Raw genomic sequence first — 22,359 nt, 5'->3', positions numbered from 1 at the left:
TGGCTCTGATGCAAACAGATAAGTGTATGACTGCATATCATACCTTCTCCTGAAATAACTCTGTGCTGACTAGCTTTATGCATGTGACTGAAGGTAGAGATGCTGCCTCCAAAATGCCATGGATATAAGAAGTACCACATCATTGAGGAGAGAATCAGAATGATCATGACTGTGATATGGCGATGCGCAACTTACTGTAGCATCTTTGGGAATAGCTGCATAGTAAGAAGAGTCTGGTTGTCCTCCACACTTTGAGCAAAAGAGAGACTGTGAAAGACAGTGTATGCAGAACACATCCAATGATAGGAGATGAAGACCAACGGCAACATTTTAAAACATGTTGCAAGGTTTTTCATGTAGGTGAAAAATTTAACATATCATATAAAGTCCACAAACCATGTAGTTTTAAAAGAAAGTCCCACTCTTTTTGCAGATTTTGGGCATTAATATGTTAGAAAACTCTTATTTGTGTGATACAGTGTACTGCTTTATAAACACATCCCGTGTTTTCACAATTCTGTTGGTAAACTAACTCTGATTCATATTTATTAATGCACATACAATCCTAAGCACAGTGGCATAAGCCATAACAGACCGTATAAAAAATATGCCTGAGCTCTGCAGTAATATAATTGTGGAATAACATATCTGATCAATAAAGACTATAAACAATATGGAACACATGGGTTTATGAGAAGCTATTAAAGTTGACCAACTTAAGATACTCCTCTTGCCCTTGTGATTTCAAACGCACAGTACCAAGAACATAAAGGACTGAAGGTCAGATGATTCCATTTGCATCCTAGGAGCCTCTAGAATTCCCAATAAGGCAGAAAGCAGGGTTCTGGTCTCATCTATCTCCCCTCCAGAAAAGCCTGATTGTGTTTGAGAAAGAAGATGGAAACATTTTGGATCGTCCTATTCATGTGTTCGATTGTGAAGGATTTCTACCAGTTGTTTAACCTCAAGACTTCATTAGTAGCTGGATTATAATGTCAAAAAAAAGGTTTTAAACTCTGATATTAAAGTAAACCACATAAAACCTAGCCGTTGTTAGGTTTGTGTGTAGGAGGGCTGCTTATCTACTGACAGGGCATAATCAAGAAACAAATGTTGAAGGTAGTGTGCTAATGTAACAACTGACACTAATTTGCTTCCAGGATACTTATGCATTTATGTCACCAATACAATCTGGGAGCTGATGCACTGCTATATATTTAACAGTGGGATTTAAATAGAGCATTTTGGCCATTTCCAGAATCAGGACTTCAAGAAAGATGTTTCTAAATGGGGTAAGTATAGTCGTGACGCAGGTGACATCCATAAAGCAAAAATTTCAGAAAATGTACAGGATGACAGACTAAGATGCCAGCACAGACTGGAGGACACTCAGAGAATACCTAAAGGTACTTGATTAACTGAAACTGGAATGAATGTAGATGACAATCAGCTGTAATTTCCTTTTCTGAAGCTAATTCCCTTGATTTTCAGAATAAACTATGACAGAACAAAAATTAGAAATGTAACTTGTGCCATAAAAAACAGGGAAAGGTTAGTTATTTCAGCTAGACAAGCTACTTAAAACTACCTTTATTTACAAGCTAAGCATTATTCTTACAAGGTATAACTTGTTTTGATAATTTAGTGCATGTGTCCAGGTAATACATCAAGCTATACCTGAAACTTTGAGGAGCACATTATATACTACTGATAAGAAATTCTGTTAAGGTCATTAGTTTATAGCAAACAAGATTAGAGAGTTTTAGATGGTGTATTTTTCTGATGACAAAAATGCAGAAGTTCTATCAAAGTCCCTGCTTGATAAGCCTTGTGGCCTGATTACCTAATCATAAAATTGTCAATTTTTCTCAAGGGATTCCAATCTTAGAGTATGCATGCTCGATAGTGAAGAATGGTGTTATAATCACGGGCCACTACATAAGTGTTTGGGTCTAAATCCTGTTGCATGTCAGTGAAAAGTGTTCATGTTTTATACCTTGAAATATCAACTAAGAGTGTATGTGGCCACTGAGCTATTATTCAAGACTTGCACTGCATTGCATGTATTGCCTTTGGAAAGAACACAATTTCAACCACTGTCAGTAAGTGACAGTGACTCTAACCTGAAAGTGGTTGAGATTGTCTCTTCAGGATCAGCAAGTGGGTACTACATATAACTCCAGGCTGCAACTGGAACAATGTCACAAGGAACAAAGCTGGAACGTAGACCAGACCATATACCTCAGTGATGTAAGCCCTTTGCTAAATAAGCATTCTGGGTCCTTCAGAGGATTAGCTTATCCTCGACAGCTGAGAATCTATGTCAGTCCAGCCCTGCACCTCACATAACAGCAAGGAGTATGATGATGGGTGATCTCTGACTGTTGTTAAGGATGTCTGGGGTTTTAGTGCTGCTTAGGTCCTGGTTAATTGGCCAGAGATCACGGGTGACTGGCTTGAGCTAGGTGATTGGTCTTTCAAGTCATCCAACTATGAGATAGTGTTTATTTGGGACTAAAGCCACCCCTCTTTGAGTCTCCTCTGGTTCTGTGGGATCTTCTTCACAAGGCTCATTTCTCCTGCCCTAAACTTGGATCAAAAGTTAGATGTCATGAGTATGAAGCTTAGCCCTTAGGGAATAAATCTACATGTTAGCATCAAGCTTAGCAGTGGCCTTTTCCCTCCACATGCTGACATCAGTGATTGCACATTCAGGAAAGTATTTCTATTTTGCCCAACTCTTAGTGCACAAATGTTATACAGCTGCCCCTGCACAAAACTATATTATAGCTCATGCTGGGGAGGCATGGGACTTCATTTGTCTTACACTGAATTGAAGAGTCTGACCTCAGGAATCATCCATCTATAAACATTAGTCATTAGGAATGCTGTTTTGACAACCTAGAAGTATCCCAGCTGTACTACTGCAGTCACAAAAAGCGGATGCACTTTGCAAGTCACCATCTGAGTTACCAGACATCCTAGACCCGATTACATCTTTTTGATCTAGTGTAGGTCTCAAGAAATTGTGCTGCTTTCCATTCAAATAGACAAAGTCCATGGCTTTGGAAAACTATGTCAAGAGAGTATACTCTTCTGCCAAACTGGGCCTCAGTGTCTTCAGCTATTCATTTCATATGTCTAAATTCTAGTCCTGTCCAGCGAATCAGACCCTAGAAAAGCCTGCAAACCACCCTGAGGCTAGGCTGATGTTAATATCTGTGAATTCTAAGGTCAACTTCCGTACACTGTTGGTCTGACTTTTTTGTCCGTGTTATAGGCTGAGGCGTGCTCCTACACAAGATGACACAGTGGAGACTTTCCTTTATCAAGGAAGAGATCAGGAACAATGTTTTGAATGTCTGTTTTAAGGCTGAAGTTGATATTTGGCCAAATCTCACAAGACCAGGTCAATAATCTCTTAAGGAAGAAACAGGACCATAAAACTGTGAAGGTCCATATGTCTACCCTATTTTCTTTTCCCAAACTTTGCCATCCCTAAAAGAGGAAGATTCCACATTACTATTAAGCATCTCACAGACTAATCAATTTCTTTTGCTGGCTAAGCCTCCCAAGAATTCAAAGATACAACAAAGGCAATGGCTGTAAACTATGTACTCGCACACGGATTGGTTCAGCAATACCCATATTTACGAGAGCATGATAAAATGAAGTACTTAGGAGTATGGGTTAAAAAGTATTCTGTTATGGCAGCTAAGGATATGTGGGAAGAGACTAAACAAAAGATAATACAAAAATTGAGACACTGGAAGCTCTGTTTTATGTATATTGGTAGCAAGATGCAAGCAGTGAAAATGTTGTAGTCCCTTTGAACACCAGTCAGGAATATTTTCATCAACGAGAGGAGAAGTCGTGGATAGTAATTAATAAATATTTGAAGGATTTTATCGATGAGGGGAAGAGGACAACAATCATGTGAGACAAGTTGAGCCTTACAAAAGAACATGGTGATTTGGAATTACCTGATTTGAATGGGTATTTCAGAGCTACACGGTTAAAGCTCCTATACATAGTATAAGCAGAACGCTATACGTCAAAGTGGAAAGGGATGATGATGAAACAAAACAAGGAGAGACTGGAATTCTGGATGCAGACCCTTAAGGACAATAACAGTAACCATGTAGAATATTATATTCATAAAATAGCAGAAAATATTGTAAGAACTACACCAACACAGGGATGGATAAACGAGACTCTGACAATACTGATGGCTGCAATTAGGGACACAAACTAGAATTTACTGGAGAAAACTGGCAAATAGTTAGAGAGGGAAAGGTAACAGAATGTGAAGAGGCCAAGAATTCATTGGGACTACAGGCTAGCGATTGCCTTCCCTATAAAGGATTGATATCAGAGTATAGGCAAAGAGAAAGAAGTAGGGGAGTCTAAGTGAAAGACCAGCACTGGTTGGGTTTTTAATAGAATCTAGAACAGAAGCTCCTGTTAAAAAGAGATAATTACTGGGGCATATAAAATATTGCATGATAACTATAGGAATCAATCAGAGGAGATTAGAAAGGATTGGGAAGAGAAAATTGGATAAGCAAATTCACAAAGAAAAAATGGGGCATACATATATATATATATATATATATATGTATATATATATATATATATATATATATATATATATATATATATAGCTCCCAAATATGCAACAAAGTCTTGACAATTTAGAATCTTTGCTTGGAAGTGTTAGAACTGGCATTTTTATAATCCAAGCAGACTCCAAAGAATTTTTTTCTTGGGTAGATTGCAAATGTTGGAGGTTTGATGGGCAAGAAATTGGTATCTGAGGGCATATTGTTTGTGAATGCAATGAGTTGGCAGACTTTAAAAATTCCCTGTAGATTACTCTTCAGAAATACTGGGTGAGCAAATTAAATAAAGAAATTATTTTTGAGGTATGATACAGAATAAGAATTGCTTAGACATAGTAAGGACTTGCTGAGGTTAATTCTAGCGGCTGCCAAAAAAACAGTTACTAGAAAATGGAAATCAAAGTCTAAACCAGCCATACTAGAATTAGTGGATATAGGAACAGAGATAAAACAACTGGAAGGGGATTTTTAGAAAAGAGTAGGAGCTGATTACATATATAAAATGGGAACTGTGGCAACAATACACGCAGAATAATGTTTTAGAGGTGGAAATGAGGTTTATGGGAAGGCAGGAACTGAATGAGCTTTGTAATGTTTGACTGATTCCTTACACATACTGTTCAGCAAAACATGTTTTCCCATTCTATCATAACTGCATTGGTATATAAGGAACCACACGCAGATCCCATAGCTACCCCTTTCTCCTGAAGAAAAAATTGATTTTCAAAATAGATGTAATTGTTCTGTAGTACCAGTTCTAAAAGCCCAGCCAGTAGGTTAATCCTATGTTGGGGTAAAGCACTATTGCTGTGAAGGAATTCTGTAAACCACTAGACCCCAGTGGTGTGGGGAATCACAATAAACAAATCTTTCACATCACTGGTTGAAACACAAGACCTTCATTAAACTCAAGGTTATTGTACTTGCTCAGAAAATCCCAAGAGTCCTTACACACATATTTGCACAATGCCTTTACAATGAAAATCCAAGTATTTTGCCAAAGGATATCATCCACAATAGGCTGCATTGGTAGATTTTCCTTGTCTTTATGAATTTTTGGTACCCCTAATATAATGGGTACCTTGGGGTCGTGGAAATGAAAAAAATTATATTCTTGAATAATAATTTATCCTTGTGTTAACATGTCATACAATGCTGTATATATCTTGACATACGTAATATTAACTCATTTTGTGAAACTTGTTTGTAAGTGTCTTCAAACAAAATGCTGTACATCTTGTCACATAAACGATATTATCCATAAGTACAACCCCTCCCCCCTTGTCCAGTTTCATGATTGTAATGTTAGAGGATTTCAAGAAGTTGCTGCTGGAAAAGAAAGAGTTAATGTGGCAGCTTCATTTTAATGCAACTTGCGGCCAGGTCTGAATGAGCTTTCTTCTATAACTTGTTTGCTTAAACTTAAAGCCTATCATTGATAAATATGTTATTTTTTTTAAGTGTATTGACAGTTTTAGTAATGACTGTTAAAAAAGTTGCTTTTATGTAGTTGCTTTTATTTAGATGGCTCTGGGATTAAGCAGTTTTAGTTTCTTTTATGACATTAGTTAAATGGCGCATTGTCACTTTAAGAAAACAATTACTGGCCATGTGACTTCATAGAGTGTATTTTAAATACTCTGTTGTTGTGTAGCTTTTTATATGAAGAAATATTTTTCTTGGGTAAAGACAAAAGCACTTATATACTTTATATTAAACTTGTATCTTGCTGTGGTTTCCATATCTTCTTGGATGTTTAAAAAATTTGTTTTTGTTTCTTTTCTAATGAGCTTGATCACCTCAGGATGCAATTGTGTGATTTGGTCCTTAGTTATTCCATACCCAAGATGCATTTGTCAACTATATGTAACCATCATGACTATGTGGATAGAAGAATTCCTGGCCCATCACTATCTAGCTGAGATGTTCATCAAATGAGTCCTGCAACTCCATTTTTCTTTGAAAAATCTTCCCTCTTCACAAGACCTGAAATTCATTATTCCGGAAACTTGGAGCTACATCTTTTTATCTTTAGGAAACCTTATTAGTTCTTTTATAGGGAAATAGTTACCCTTATGATTACCCCAAATTTCAACTCAAAAATAATTCCTGATTTGTCTCTGAACCAGGTATTCATCTTCCTTTCTTTGCCAGGGCACAAATCGAAGAAGACAGGGAGACACCTTCACATCATGAATGTGAAATGCTAACCCATGATTCACCTGATGTACATGCATGTATTCAACAAGACTGAACAGCTTTTTATCCCCCTTCGTTCAAGAATGGAAAGGCTTGTAGTTGCCAAACAACCACTTTCCAAGTGGATTACTAATCGCTTCACCTTATGCCATCAGGCAATTGTACGTCTATTGTAGAATGTTATTACTGTCAGAGGCCAATCCATTAGAAGTGTGGCTGATTCCAGTGTCTGCTTCAAGAGTGTCTCCACTTTGGTCATCTAAATAATGGACACTGTTCATCAAACATTATTGTGTTGGGCACAACCTCAGGTATTGGGCCTTCTTTGATATGTCCGCACAACAAGAATCAGCTTTCTGATACTTGGTCCTTGGGCTGCCCAGTGGCTTATACCAGAATTTATTGATTGGGTCTAGTGCAGCTCCACCAATCCATCAAGGAGGATCCCCAAAGTTAGGTGTAATGCAGGAATTCTTACTTTTTGGATCATAAGTGCCCTTCTACCATCCCCCAGTGCATATCCAGCTTGTCCAGCCAGTCTCTGCTTTCGGTGGTCCCCACAAATTAGGCAAGTATATGTTTTTATAGTAATTGCAAACAGTATATAAATCTTCATTGTTGTATCCAGTTTTTAGGATGTGTTTATTTTGTCTATCCATCACCAGAAATATCCAGTTTCAGGGAGTGTTCTTTGTGGTACTTGACGGAGAAATTAACAGACTCAGGATATTATTGCATTTATATACCCAGCACATGATGTTGTAGTGCATGTATGCACCAAACTCATGTGGTTTGAGCTTGGAGTATTGTTTGAAAGGTTGCCATAACTGACTGAAATTAACTTCCTCAAACCAGTTACTTTTAAAATATTATAACTCCCATGCATTATTTTTGTCAGGACTAAGCTCCCCTGTATCCCAGTGAAAGGAAATTGCAGTATACTTATTCTCAGAAGTGTAGCTAGCGTAGGCAAAGGAGGGAGCTGATCCGGGTATAATGGGTTAAGGGGTATGATCAGCAGATCCCAAACTTTCTTCAGTGCATAATAAAGAAATGTTGCATTTGCATTCAAAACTAAATAGCTGTCACACTTCCAAGTGTAGCATAATCTGTAGTTTGCTATGTTTCAAAAGTAAAAAAGACAGATTTTTTCCATGAAACTTAAAGAACACAGGATTCAGTTTGTGACATAAACTGTAGGAGCTGCTTGTTACAAATGTTGCAAGCAGTTTGCTACAGTTTAAAAATAGAAAATGCCTTTTTGTTTTGTTTCTTAACTGAAACAGTATAGTGATCTGTGTGTGGGATAAACTGAAGCAGCTACTTACTATAACTGTAACAAGAAGTGTGCTACAGTTTAAATGTGGAAAATATTTTTTTTGCTCCTCAGACTGGGGTACAACCCTGGGCACAAAATTAGCTGTCTGCACCTCTGCTTATCCTCCTACTTTAAAAGCTTTGAGGTCTTCCAGTATTGAAAAAGATTGAAAACATAATATTCCCAATTCCTGGGGGTTGTGTATTCTTGTCCCCTTTCAATAACACATTTAATTATTACTAAATGCTGTCAGTTTTGGTTTCAAGAAGAAGTGCTTCACTCAGTTATGTTCAGATGACAAAATTTCAGATAAACAGTTTTCGACAATAATGCTAATAAACACCAAGCATGCAACCACAAAAAAATAAAAAAAAAACTGTAAGAAAATGAATATGCTGAAGCCAGGCTGTAACTCAACTTGTTTTAATTTAAAGTAGTTAAAAGCATATAGAAACTGTATCTGATGAAGTTCTTTTGTACATTCTTGAGAATGAAAGTACATATACAGCAGTTATATGCTTTTTAACTATTGTATATTAAAACAGTTGAGTTACAGACCAGCTTGAAAGTGTTAATTTCTTTACAGCTTTCTGTAATTTTCATCCAAATCTCATGTAGATATTTGAGAATACATCTAAAGAAATAAATAGTGATTTTAGTTCTAAAGTCATTATAATCTTTACGACAGCATAATTATTCCTTGCTAAGGCTCTTAGGTCCCGTACCACCCTTACAAAAATTATTAATCTGTTAGTTTTGTATGTAGGTTACTGATGTGTATCACTTGATTGTCTTTGACAATTTATCATCTTTGAAATATTCAAGGTCAAAGTATCAGTCAAATCCATGTTGGTCAGTTTCAAGCAAGGTTTACCATCATGTGATAAGGGATGTGGAGCTGTTACAGTTTCTGGTATTGATGAGGTTTGGCCTGATACTACTGATAGCAGAGCAGTAAGTACAGAGCTGCAATCCTTGAGCACTTCCATAACCACAACTTTATCCTTTTACAGTTTTCATTAGGATATGACTTGTTGGTGAAGGCTTCTGAGTGATGAATGGAGAAGGAGGCCACATCTGACAAGTGTGAGTCTCCATAATGTTTCTGGCAACCATGCAGACTGATGGGAAAAGCTTGGATGTCTGGTGCTATGCTTATGCAAACTTCCCCTCTCCAAGGCTGCCTTCCACATATTCATTCAGACTGAAGGAGTCTCTAATTTCCAGGCTGCTATAGCTACTCCTGCATTAGAGATATGCACATATATACCCTGTCTTTTTAATGATTCAGTGTATAACTGTTTGAAAGGGTCTGTAGTTTTGTTTGAAGTGACAACAAGGGTTAATTCACTGCTCTCAAAATTATTCTGTTAAATTGTCTGTCCATGTAAGTACAAATTTTCTAGGACATGGAATCCATTCTGGGCAGAGTCTATAGGTAAGGAAATAAAGCATGCATGCTCTATCCTCTGAACAGAAAAAGTATAGCATATGCCACAGCTTTTTACCTTATACTTTGTTTCTTTTAAGTTAGATGTTTGTGCCATTGAAATGAAATGTTTTTTTTTTACAAATATCTATCAAGGAAAAAATCCATAAATGCTTGTCAGTTTGTTTTTCCTTCAGTAGTCATAATTAGTATATTGTCATACCAGACTGAAGAGGTTATGAAATGCAATTGCACCATTCTGCTGAAAAAAACACATAACGTAGGAAAACGTTTTTGAGGTGATATCTACTAAAAGATTACTGAAAAGAAAAAGTAAAGCAACTGTGGTCCTAGCAGCTACCAAAACAGTGCACATGGTAGTAACATGTCAATTTATACATCATTCTTTTCCCAAAAAAGTATGAAACATTTATCTTTATAGCTGTTTTTTTTTTTTTTTTTTTTTAAGAAAGAGAGAGAAGGGTGTGTGTCATTTTAAAGTAACTGTTTCTGTATATGAGCTATTCATTTTTATTTACATTGGCTGAAAAAAGAATCTGAGCTGAGTAAATCTTCTTTCGGCTGCTCCCGTTAGGGGTCGCCACAGCAGATCAACTGTAAATATGAAATGTATTTTTATTTATTTATTATGCCAAGCAGTTGTTGCTTAGAGTTAGTCATGTTCATGTGGCGTGTACTGATATCTCAAGCTATAGTTTGTATCGAGTTGTTTACCTTTAGACTCAAAATCAAGACAAGTTGTATTTTGATTTTCATCAAGAGTACGGACAGATCATACAGTAATGACTGTCCTAAATACCTTGTTCTGCAGTGTATGATCAAGTGAACATTTATGAAAAAGTTTGTCACCGTCAATGCTCCTTAATGTGGAAAGAGAACTGACATACAAACCAGTAAATAAGATGTAGTCTAAAATCAGTCTAAAAATTGTATGCCACAGTGCTGTGATCTTGTGTGTGTCTGTGCTAACATACAGAACCTGCTTCCTCTAAAGAGAACATGTTGAATGGTTCTCAAGTAGCAGTAATAGTGTATGTGACAATAATGTTTTTTGTGTCAGTAAGCATATTGCTTCTTTATTCACAGAAAGTAAGGGATGACATAATCATGCCAGATGTTTTACAAGGTGGCTGCTCTAGTTTGTCACTCCTGTGTATTAACATGGAGGTTTGTGACTGCTCTAGTTTGTCACTCCTGTGTGTTAACATGGAGTTTTGTGACTGCTCTAGTTTGTCACTCCTGTGTATTAACATGGAGGTTTGTGACTGCTCTAGTTTGTCACTCCTGTGTATTAACATGGAGGTTTGTGACTGCTCTAGTTTGTCACTCCTGTGTGTTAATATGGAGGTTTGTGACTGCTCTAGTTTGTCACTCCTGTGTATTAACATGGAGGTTTGTGACTGCTCTAGTTTGTCACTCTTGTATGTTAACATGGAGGTTTGTGACTGCTCTAGTTTGTCACTCCTGTGTATTAACATGGAGGTTTGTGACTGCTCTAGTTTGTCACTCCTGTGTATTAACATGGAGGTTTGTGACTGCTCTAGTTTGTCACTCCTGTGTGTTAACATAGAGGTTTGTGAAAACTGTAGAAGTCAAGCAGTTTCAGCTGTAAGTCTGCCAGCAGATGGAGTGAAGTGAGGATAATCAAAGTCCTATAGACTTTATTTGCTCTGTGCTTTATTGATCCATGTTATTTTCTTTCCTTCAGAGTGCCTATCGTGTGTTTACAAACAGCACCTGCCTGAAACATATGATTCTCAAGATCCGCAGGGATGCAAGAAATTTTGAAAGGTATCAGCATAACAGGGACCTGGTGAATTTTGTCAACATGTTTGCTGATCCAAGACTGGAGCTGCCTCGTGGCTGGGAGATCAAAACTGACCAGCAAGGGAAGGTAATAGCATTGATTAATAACATATGGCTCATATCACTTAACTGTTTCTGTTTTGGGGAACATTCCTGTTTTCTGTCCTGATTTGTCAATGGTGAGGATGTCCCTATTTCTAAATGTATGTCCCTATTTTCAGGATTGATTTACCCGTTCACACAACTTTCTGAATCCCCTTCATCGCATGTGATTTTTGAAGTTGTCTAGTACATAGAAAAAAATATAGATGATCAACATACTTCTTCTTCTTCTTCTTTTGGCTTTTCCCAGTTAGGGGTCGCCACAGTGGAACTCCGGTCCAGTAATGATTGGCAGAAGATTTTTATGGTGCCGAGGTGCCAGCTTGACGTCCAACCTTCAACAAAGGCACACCCATTCACACATGTCTTTCGAATGCCACTCGACCGCGGGGAGGACATCCAGACTCCACACACTAATAACAATAATTTAAAGAAGGACACATCTCACATTTCCCCTTTTCAGAAGAAAAATAAATGACCTTGTCTGGTAGAATTTTACAATACAGTTCATTAAAGTCTACAGATTTTACACTGTCTCATTGATAATGTGATTATATGTTTTCCCCATTAATCTCTGTTTTTTAAACATGTTTTTAAGTAGTATCCCACATTCGCAATGGAAGTAGGAAGAGTTGTGTGCTATTTGATTTTCAAATTTTAGCTAACTAGTTTTTTTAGTGACATAGGACCCATGGCAGTTCCCTGAAACCATTAAGCACATTAAACAATTGCTGTGTTGCACACTGATGTTCCACTCACCAGGCTAAACAAGGAGAAAGTTACTGTCAGCTGCCTGTCGGATGCCAGGATCTGCCACATAATGCATGCACTCAGGTGACTCCAGAACAAGTACAGTTATGACTCTGTCATTGTCCATGTTGGTGTGAATGACCTGAGACGTACCTCCCTGGACTACATGAAAAGGGACATAGAGGAGCCGTCCGATCTTGTAGCCCAGGCAGGTATGACCCTAGTCCTGAGTAGCATCCTGCCATCACCCAGAATGATACCACAGTACAAGGACAAAATGATTGACTTCAACAATTGGAAAAACTTCTGGTGTCATTCTAAGGGGATCCAGTATCTGTCTGCCTGGGATGACATGATCAACAAACCACGATGCTTTGCCAGAGATGGCCTGCACCTGTCGCCCCTGCGATTCCGGATACTGGCTAAGGCTCTAGCCACCCCTATAGTGCTTTTCTAGGTAAGGTCCAAATGACAAATTCACCACCATAACAGGTACAAGCAAGCAAAATCTGAGGGTATTGCTACTCAATGCTATAAGTCTAAACCTCAAAATGCACTCACTCGAGGCACTCCTTAAAATAGGTTCATAGGTAAGTACTAGGCTATCTGCCCATGGGCATTTATAAGCCTAGCCACAGAGTGATGGCTTTCGCCTCCCCATTAGATTAGTAACCTGGGCCTCTGTCAACAGGGCTCCTGAAGTGATCCCAGGGTAGAACTTATGATTACCCATCCACTCATCAAGATTTCTCTTGAAGAGGGTCAGAGAGGAGCTCTGTCAAATATGGATTGGGATTCTATTCCAGAGTGAGGAGAGTCGCTGAGACAGGAATCTATCCCTCCAGCATGTCCTTTTTATTGTTGTACATAGGTTCAAGTCGCTAGAATGAGTGGTTCTGAGGGATCTCGTTTTTTTGAGGTGAAGCGTGTCCATTAGTTCAGGGTTTGACATGGCCCTATAGGTCAGGCATAGGTCACCTCTGAACAAACGGTAAGCGACTGAGAAGAGCTGGAGATTCTTTAGTTGTGCTTCATAGGGTAATTGTTTAAGGCCCTTAATCCTCTTAGTGAGGTACTTCTGTGTTCTTTCTAGTTGTTGCAGGTGTCTAGTGAGGTACATCCCAAATGGGGCATTGTACTCTATTATGGGCCTAATGAGTGAGGAGTAAAGGGGCACAATCACCTCCTTGGATCTGGATGAGAAACCCTTTGTGATCAGGTGTGACACAAAGAAGGGTTTCCTGACCATTTTGGCTATGTGGTTATCAAAGGAGAGCATGCTATCTACTTGGGTACCCAGGTCCCTAATTACTTCTTCTGTACTTAGTGGATTCCCATCTATGTGGTAGTTTGTAGGTACTTTGTTTTTCCCAAATGGGATCACTATGCATTTTTTGGCATTTAGCTTGAGGCCGTGACTTTGATACCAAGTGTTTGTCTCTGTGAGACCCTTTTGCAGAATGTCTGTGTCAGCTGGAGAGTCAATTATTGCACCCAATATACAGTCATCTGCAAACTTGGTTAGCCACAGTCCCTCTGCCTTTGCCTGTACTTTGGAGAAATATATACCGAACAGGAGGGGTCCCAGGACTGAGCCCTGTGGGACTCCGCTTGTGACTTGTTTAGAGTCAGACATGGCACCTGCCACTCTTACCGTGTGGGTTCTGTCTGAGAGCCAATTGGCAACCCATCTCGTGACATAGGGGTTGATATTTAAGCTGGTGAGTTTGTCTATGATTCCTGAGAGTGGGATGGTATCGAATGCCTTAGCGAGGTCCAGATATGCTGTGTGGACCACCCTTCATCTATGGCCTTGGTGACTGTTTCGAAGAAGTCGACCAAGTTCAGGAGGCAAGATCTGCCTTTAACAAAGCCGAACTGGGTGGGGTCCAGTGTCTGGAGGTTCCCAATGTCCCTGTTAATGAGCTCCATGATAATGCGTTCCATGGCTTTGCAGACCAAGCTAGTCAAGCTTATAGGGCGATAGTTCCCAGGGTCAGTTGTGGCACCACCTTTGTGGAGTGGTGCGACTGTTGCTGTACGCCATTCTTTGGGTACATAGCCTGTAGAGAGGCTGAGTTTGAATAGTGATTTGAGATGGGGGGTTAGTTCATTTTGAAGCTCGTGTAAGACACAACCTGGGATAGCATCTGGTCCCATTGATGCTGTGTTTTTGGCCTTTACAACGGCTGTCTTTACTTGTGTGTCTGAGATATCTGGAGCGCCACAGTCTTCTGGGATGGGTGCTAGCCCCTTTGGTGGAGAGGGGGGGGGTGAAGTATGCACTGAACTTGTCAGCCAGGATGTTGGCAATGTCGGTTGGTTCAGTGTATTTATGGCCATTATGCACTAGTTCAGAGCATATCTGAAAGTTTGCCCCTAGACTCTTGGCATAGTTAAAGAAGGCCTTGTGGTTATCCTTAGAGTCATTGGCTATTTTTCTTTTGAAGTTGGCCTTGGATGATTTAATGAGGGAGCGCAGTTTTTTACTGATGTTAAACATAGATGCCTTTTTATTTTGGGATTTTGTTCTATCTTGCTGGAGTTTCCTCCTTCTGTTTTAAAGTTTATTTATGGCCGGGGTTCACCAGACTGGCTTTCTCTTTTTTGAGGAGTTGGTCTTGGTTTTACTTGGGATGGCTCGGTCCATGCATTCTTGAAGGTGTTCATAGAATGCACTTGTAAAGGATTCTGCCGATGGGTCATCATTTTCCATTTGATTGGGAGCTTTGAAACTTCCCACCTCAGTCTTGAGGAGTGTAAAGTTGGCTTTACAGAAGTTTTTTACCTTGATTTCCTTGACTGGAGGGGGGGGGGGGGTCGGGATGTGGATGTCCAGTGTGATAAGTTTGTGATCTGATCTTACCAATGACGAGTTTACCTCAGGTGTGGAACATAGGTTCCCCATGTTGGTGACGACCAGGTCCAGTATGTTGTCACCTCTTGTGGGAGTGGTGACAAGCTGTTCAAGGATGTTTGAGTTTATAAACTCAAGGAAGCATTGGGCTAGGGCGTTTGAGCTTGAGTAGTTTTCCCAGTCAATGTTTGGATAGTTGAAGTCACCCAGTAGCATGGTGTTGGGTAGAATCTTCATACTTTCTAATGTTTTCAGGAATGCTGCGTGAGGGTCCTGAGACAAGGTGGGAGATCTGTAGCAAGCTATAAATTGAACAGTCAGTTTATCCGCTGTCAATTGCACTTGGATGGTCTCAGATTCCGTGTGCTGTGCTACTAACCTGGAGGTGTGGGTGTTCTTGATGAATATGGGCACACCCATCTCCTTTTGTGTTCCGGTCCTGGTTTTGGGACCTAAAGGTATGGTAGGAGTTATAGCCTGGTAGTGCTGGGGTGCTCTCTGGAGCCATGAACCAGGTTTCTGTCACTGCACATACGTCGTTTTCTTCCATACTAAGGAGAGCCTTGAGTGCGTGCATTTTGAGGTTTAGACTTCTGGCGTACAGCAGCATTACCCTCAGTTTTTGTTTATTATTGTTGTTTATGGAGGCGGGTTTGTCTTTTGAGCCTTGCCTAAAAAAGGCAGTATTGGGGCGGCAAGTGTCTTGGCCAGTATTCGAAAGCCCAGGGGCGACAGTTGCAAGCCATCTCTGGCAAAGCAACGTGGCTTGTCAAGCATGTCGTCCCAGGCTGACAAGTACTGGATCCCCTTTGAATGACACCAGTAGTTTAACCAATTGTTGAAACTGATCATTTTTTCTTCGTATGCTGGCATAATTTTGGGTGAGGGCAGGATGCTACTCAGAGTCAGAGTCATACCAGCCTGGGCTACATGGTCAGAGAGCTCCTCCATGTCTCTTTTCATGTAGTCCAGGCAAGTACATCTCAGGTCATTTACGCCAACATGTACAATGACAGAGTCATATTTGTACTTGTTGTGGAGTGACCTGAGTGCATGTGTTATGTGGCGGATTCTGGCACCCGACAGGCAGCTTACGGTAACCTTCTCCTTGTTCAGTCTAGAGAGTGGGACGTCTGTGTGACTGATGATAGAATCACCAATTACTAGTGTGTTAGGTGTGTTATTTAGCCTTAGGAGCTGTTTTTGCTTGGCACACTGACATTGTGATGTATGTGTTACCTGGTTTCTGTTGTGGGGTGGGGGTTGCTTGGGTGTATGCTTAGGAGGTCTCTGTTGTTTAGGCAGGTTCTTATTTAGAGCCTCCGAGTATGTTTTTGCGTGTTTCTGAGAGTTGTTTTCTGGTGCAGCTATGGCTGGTCTATGTGAGTCTGGTAATGTGGTGCTAGTGTTGCCCTTCTCCTTGTGACTGGTTGATCCAGTCATGGGTTGAGAGAGCTTAGCCTCCAGTTTGGCTGTGTAGCTGCATCTCTCACATATGTTTGTGTTGGTTGGGAGGAGGAGGGGGTTGTCTGTGTACATGAGGCAATTGTAACATTGCCTCAGGATGCCCAGATTCACCAGCTGGACCAAAGAGCACACCTGAAGCTGTCCCTTGAACATGCCTGAATAGATGGTTGGGACTGTATTGTTGATTGGATGAGTAAAGAGCCTTATACTTCCTGATTATAGGGCTGAAGTGCAAGCTGTAAGCTAGTGCTAGTTTTAGTGAGTTTTGGTAAGTGCCGGTCTTAAATTGCCTTATTTCAAGTGCTGGGTTGAAGTGTTTCAAGTTTCAAGGGAAAAACTGAAGTGCAGACTTCGTGGAGACTGGAATAGTTTAACCGCAGCTAAACAGCAATGTGCGGTGCGCAAACTCGTGCCAAACCGCGCTAAGCGGTTTTTATACCAGGGAGATCAAAAAGGATAGAAATTAGCCCAAAATGGCTAATGAGCTACAAGTTGCTGGGCTGGGACCACTTCTACAGGGACAGATAGGCTGCTCAGAGTTCCCTCTCTCACAGTGAACAAGGAAGCCACGTAATTATCCAAGTATGATATGGGCAACACAGGAGCCTTTACCACAGTCCTGGATTCAGCAAAGCCTGAAAACTGGACTAGACTAGTTCAGAAGGGCGGGAAAACAAGTATTTTTTTTGTGTTTTTTTTTTTTTTCAGAAACGAGAAATGCAGAGCTTAAATTACTTTAAATACTCAGAGGAGGCTAGCACACTTGAGTGTGTAGCCTGCGACTGTGTTACAGGTAATTTAAATGCAAAAACAACAAACAGCAACTTTTTTCAAGTGCAACAAAGAAATAAGTACAGTAAGCAATGCAGATATCACTAGGGATCCACAGAAGCGTGGAAAAGCCACGTTTTAGGCAGAATTAGCATTTCAGGGAAACAACAAGCAAAAACAATACTTAATCAAGTCCAAAGTCTCTCTTTTGTCTCTCGGCCGCTTGGAGAACTTCGACATCTGTGCAGTGACAGAGACCTGGTTCAAGGCTCCAGAGAGTACCCCTGCATTACCAGGCTATAATTCATACCACACCTTTCGGCCACCTAACCTAGACCAAAACACTAAAGGCGGAGGCGTGTCCATATTCATTAAGGATATCTACACCTCCAGGCTAGTTGCTCAGCATAATGTATCCGAGATTATCCAAGTGCAACTAACTCTGGGCAAGACTGCAATCCAAATTGTAGCTTGCTACAGATATCCCACCATGCCCCAAAATTCCCACTCCTCATTTCTTGATACACTGGAAAATATTAGGGTACAACCTAACACCCTAATAATGGGCGATTTCAACTACCCCACCATTAACTGGGAAAACTACCCATGTACCAACTCTTGTGCTCAACGTTTTCTGGAATTCATAAATTCCAATGCCTTGGATCAACTTATCCATACCCCCACCAGGGGCAGTAATATCCTAGACCTGGTTATTACCAAAATGAGCAACCGGTGCTTCACACCAGAGGTCAATTCCTCGTTGGTCAGATCTGACCACAAGCTAATCACCCTAGACATCCACATCCCTCCCCCACCCCCCTTTACGGAAACCACCGCAAAAAATTTCTCCAAAGCCAACTTCACGCTTCTTAAGACAGAAGTGGCAAACTTCACAACACCCATGCTGACGGACAATAGAGGTATAACTGCTGAATCCTAAACAAATGCAATTTATAAGCACTTACACGAGTGCATGGATTGTGCAATCCCTAACAGAACCAGGATGCTATCCTCCAAAAAAACTAAGCCAATCTGGTGGTCCCCTGCCATAAACAAACTCTACAACAGAAGAAAGAAACTGTTGCAAAAAAGAGTAAAATCCCATGATTGGAGGAACTCCCTGGTCAGCCTCATTAAGAAGCTGAGATCCCTCATAAAATCATCCAAAGCTAGTTACGAAAACAAAATTGCCACTGACTCTAAAGATAACCGCAAAGCATTCTATAGCTATGTCAGGAATCTCAATGGAAACACTCAGATCTGCTCTGAGTTACAGCACAATGGCACTAAATATACAGAACCAACTGATATTGCCAACATCCTGGCAGACAGGTTCAGTGCTAACTTTACCCCCCTCTCATCCCCTAAAGGGCCTAATTCTATACCGGAAGAATGCAAAGTTGCTGTAATCATGGCTGCACAGGTAAAAAACACACTCTCCAAAGCCAAGAACACAGCATCCATGGGACCTGACAACATCCCAGGATGCGTTCTAAATGAACTACAGAATGAACTGGCACCAAACCTAAGTACCATGTTCAATCATAGCACCTCAGGCTATGTGCCCACTGAATGGCACACAGTGATAGTTATCCCACTCCACAAAGGGATAGCCACCACGGTCCCTGGAAACTACCGCCCCATTAGCCTGATGAGCTTGGTCTGCAAGGCTATGGAACGTATCATCATGGAACTTATAAACAATGACATTGGTAATCTCCAAATCCTGGACCCCACCCAGTTCGGGTTTGTAAAAGGCAGATCATGTCTCCTAAACCTGATAGACTTCTTTTGAGGTGGTCACCAAAGCCGTAGGTGAGAGTAAGGTGGTTCACACAGCCTATCTAGATCTTGTCAAGGTTTTCAACACCATCCTCCACTCTAGAATATTAGATAAACTCGCTAAACTAGGTATAAATCCCTATGTCACAAGATGAGTTGCCAACTGGCTCACTGACAGAGCCCACACTGTGAAAGTAGCAGACTGCAAATCCAACTTCAGACCAGTGACAAGTGGAGTACCACAGGGTTCAGTCCTGGGTCCTCTCCTGTTTGGTATCTACTTCTCTGAAGTACAGGCTAACACAGAAGGTCTTTGGATAATGAAGTTCGCAGATGACTGCAAACTTGGAGCCATAATCAAAACTCCAAAAGATGTGGACATCCTACAAAAGGGCCTCACTGAGACAGATTCCTGGTGTCAAAGCCATGGCCTCAAGCTCAATGCCAAAAAGTGCATTATCATCCCTTTTGGTAAAAACTCTGTACCCATGAACTACCACATAGGCAGTAGTCTACTTAACACAGAAAGTGTGATAAGAGACTTTGGGACCCAGGTGGACAGTAGTCACTCCTTTGATAATCACATTGCCACAGTAGTCAGGAAATCTTTCTATGTGGCACACCTTATCACAAAAGGTTTCTCATCCAGGAAAAAAGAGGTAATTGTTCCCCTCTACTCGTCACTCATTAGACCCATTATAGAGTACAATGCCCCTTTTGGTATGCACTTCACAAGACTTCTACAACAACTAGAAAGGCCACAGAAATACCTCACAAAGAAGATTACTGGCCTCAAACAGATGCCTTACGCAGACCATCTCAAAAAACTGCAGCTTTACTCCATCGCATATCGCCTACTCAGAGGTGATCTCTGCCTAACACACAAAGCTATGTCAAACCCAGAGCTTTTGGACATGATCCACTTAAAGAAATCCCAATCCCTCTGAGTTACATGCTCTAGGGACCTAAACCTTGCCACCACAATAAACAGAACATGCTGGAGGGATAGATTCCTGTCCCAGAGACTTCCCGTACTCTGGAACAAACTACCTATCTATATGAAACAAAGCTCCTCATTAACACTCTTCAAGAAAAATCTTGATGATTGGATGGGAGATAGGAAATTCAACCCGGGGATCACTTCTGTGGCTCTGCTCAACAGTGGCACAGGAAAATAGTTTTCTTGGGTGGCGAAAGCCAGGGTACCTTTTGGCTAGGCTTATATAGGCCCTAGGACCAATAGCCTAGTACCTACCTATGAACCTATGAACCTATGAGGCAATTGCTACATTGCCCCAAGATGCTCAGATTCATCAGATAGACAGGAGAGAACACTGGGAGCTGACCGTTGGACATGCCCGAATAAAAAAAGTACTTTCCTCTAGACAAGTGAAGAAAGTGAGTATAAGAGCTGTTTTTCTCTAAGCTAGTGAGGAAAGTAAGTACAAAAACTGTTTTCCTCTAGGTAAAGAAGAAGGTTGAGTGTTGTAGTAATTTGTAGCTTATTTAGTGCTAACAACAAGTTCTAAACAATTGCTGAGCATGAATAAGCAAATTCAAGTGCTAAAACTAAGACTCTGTACCTGGATCTTGTGGTAGATAGGCTACCTAGTGCTTATCACTCCCACAGATAAGCTAGAATGCTTCCCTCCAACACAGAAAGGCTTGGGAGGCTCAGAAGGTTACAAACAGTTCTGTATACAGCAAATCTGTATCTGGACTAGACTAGTTACAAACACATGCATCTGGAGCCTTTCTCCCCGGGCCTCCACTGAAAATCGGCTTTGTTCCAAATTGGACTTTCCCAGTTAACAAATGTAAAATAAAATAAATAAAAATAAAATAAAATAAAACGCAGGCTTTTAAACCACAAAGTTGAGAGAGATGGAAAAACTTCCCAAACGGCCAATAAACTACAAAATCTGGGCCAGAAACTACTCTTGTGGTAGATAGGCTACCTAGTGCTTACCACTCCCACTGATAAGCTAGAATGCTTCCCTCCAACACAGAAAGGCTTGAGGGGCTCAGAACCTTACAAACAGTCCTGGATACAGCAAATCTGCATCTGGACTGGACTAGTTACAGGAAAGGTGGGAAACAAGCGCAAACGCGGGCTTTTAAACCAAAATGTTGAAAGAGATAGAAAAACTGCCCAAACGGCCAATAAACTACAATTTCTGAGCCAGAAACTGCTCTTGTGGTAGATTGTTTACCTAGTGCTTACCACTTCCACTGATAAGCTAGAAGGCTTTCCTCCAACACAGAAAGACGTGGAGGAGCTCAGAAGCTTACAAGCAGTCCTGGATACAGAAAATCTGTATCTGGACTAGACTAGTTACAGGAAAGATGGGAAACAAGTACAAATGCGGGCTTTTAAACCAGTAAGTTGAAAGAAATGGAAAAACTGCCAAACGGCCAATAAACTACAATTTCTGGGCCAGAAACCACTCTTGTGGTAGATAGGCTACCTAGTGCTTACCACTCCCACTGATAAGCTAGAAGGCTTCCCTCCAACACAGAAAGGCTTGGGGGGGGCTAACAGTCCTGGTTACAGCAAATCTGTATCTAGACTAGACTAGTTACAGGAAAGGTGGGAAACAAGCGCAAACACAGGCTTTTAAACTAGAAAGTTGAAAGAGATGAAAAAACTGCCCAAACGGTAAATAAACTACAATTTCTGAGCCAGAGACCATTCTTGTGGTAGATAGGCTACCTAGTGCTTACCACTCCCACTGATAAGCTAGAAGGCTTCCTTCCAACACAGAAAGGCTTTGGAGGCTCAGAAGCTTACACACAGTCCTGGTTACAGCAAATCTGTATCTGGACTAGACTAGTTACAGGAAAGGCAGGAAATAAGCTTAGAAATGTATTTATTTTTATTTGGAAAGTAGAAAGAGAGAAAGGAGAAACAGAAGATAATTGAAAATTAAGGACCTAAGTAGCTTGCCCTTCACAAATGTTCTCTCTATATTAGGTAGAGTGAGCTAGTGACACTAGACTGGAGTAGAGCTGACAGATGGGACTGGTAGGAGTGTCTGAAATCAAAATATGATCTCACTGTACTTTGTTGAGTGAGCAAATGAGATAGACCCAGGAGGAGTGTTCAAGCACAAATTTACAGGAGGGGCTGGCAATTCCAAAGCCACCAAGATTAATACCAAAACAAGAACAGGTAGGGTGGGTGGGAAACTTACTGCAGAGACAGAGAGAGACCACAGTATTCTATGAAACAATT

General features: G+C 40.6%; 1 protein-coding gene across 1 annotated transcript in view; it reads left to right on the top strand.

Moving 5' to 3' along the window:
* The window catches only part of HECW1 (HECT, C2 and WW domain containing E3 ubiquitin protein ligase 1), a 2,794,797-nt gene that overhangs the window by 1,946,585 nt on the left and 825,853 nt on the right, over window positions 1-22,359 (top strand). Inside the window, exon 15 of the mRNA XM_044065592.1 lies at window positions 11,298-11,483. Within this exon, the coding sequence (XP_043921527.1) occupies window positions 11,298-11,483 (186 nt within the window). The remainder of the gene's footprint in view (window positions 1-11,297; window positions 11,484-22,359) is intronic.

This window comes from Protopterus annectens, chromosome 3.part0 (assembly GCF_019279795.1).
Source record: "Protopterus annectens isolate FY-2018-M chromosome 3.part0, PAN1.0, whole genome shotgun sequence".
NCBI lineage: Eukaryota > Metazoa > Chordata > Ceratodontiformes > Protopteridae > Protopterus > Protopterus annectens.
The sequence above is the reverse complement of the archived record's forward strand: the minus strand, read 5'-3'. Positions and strand labels throughout refer to the sequence as shown.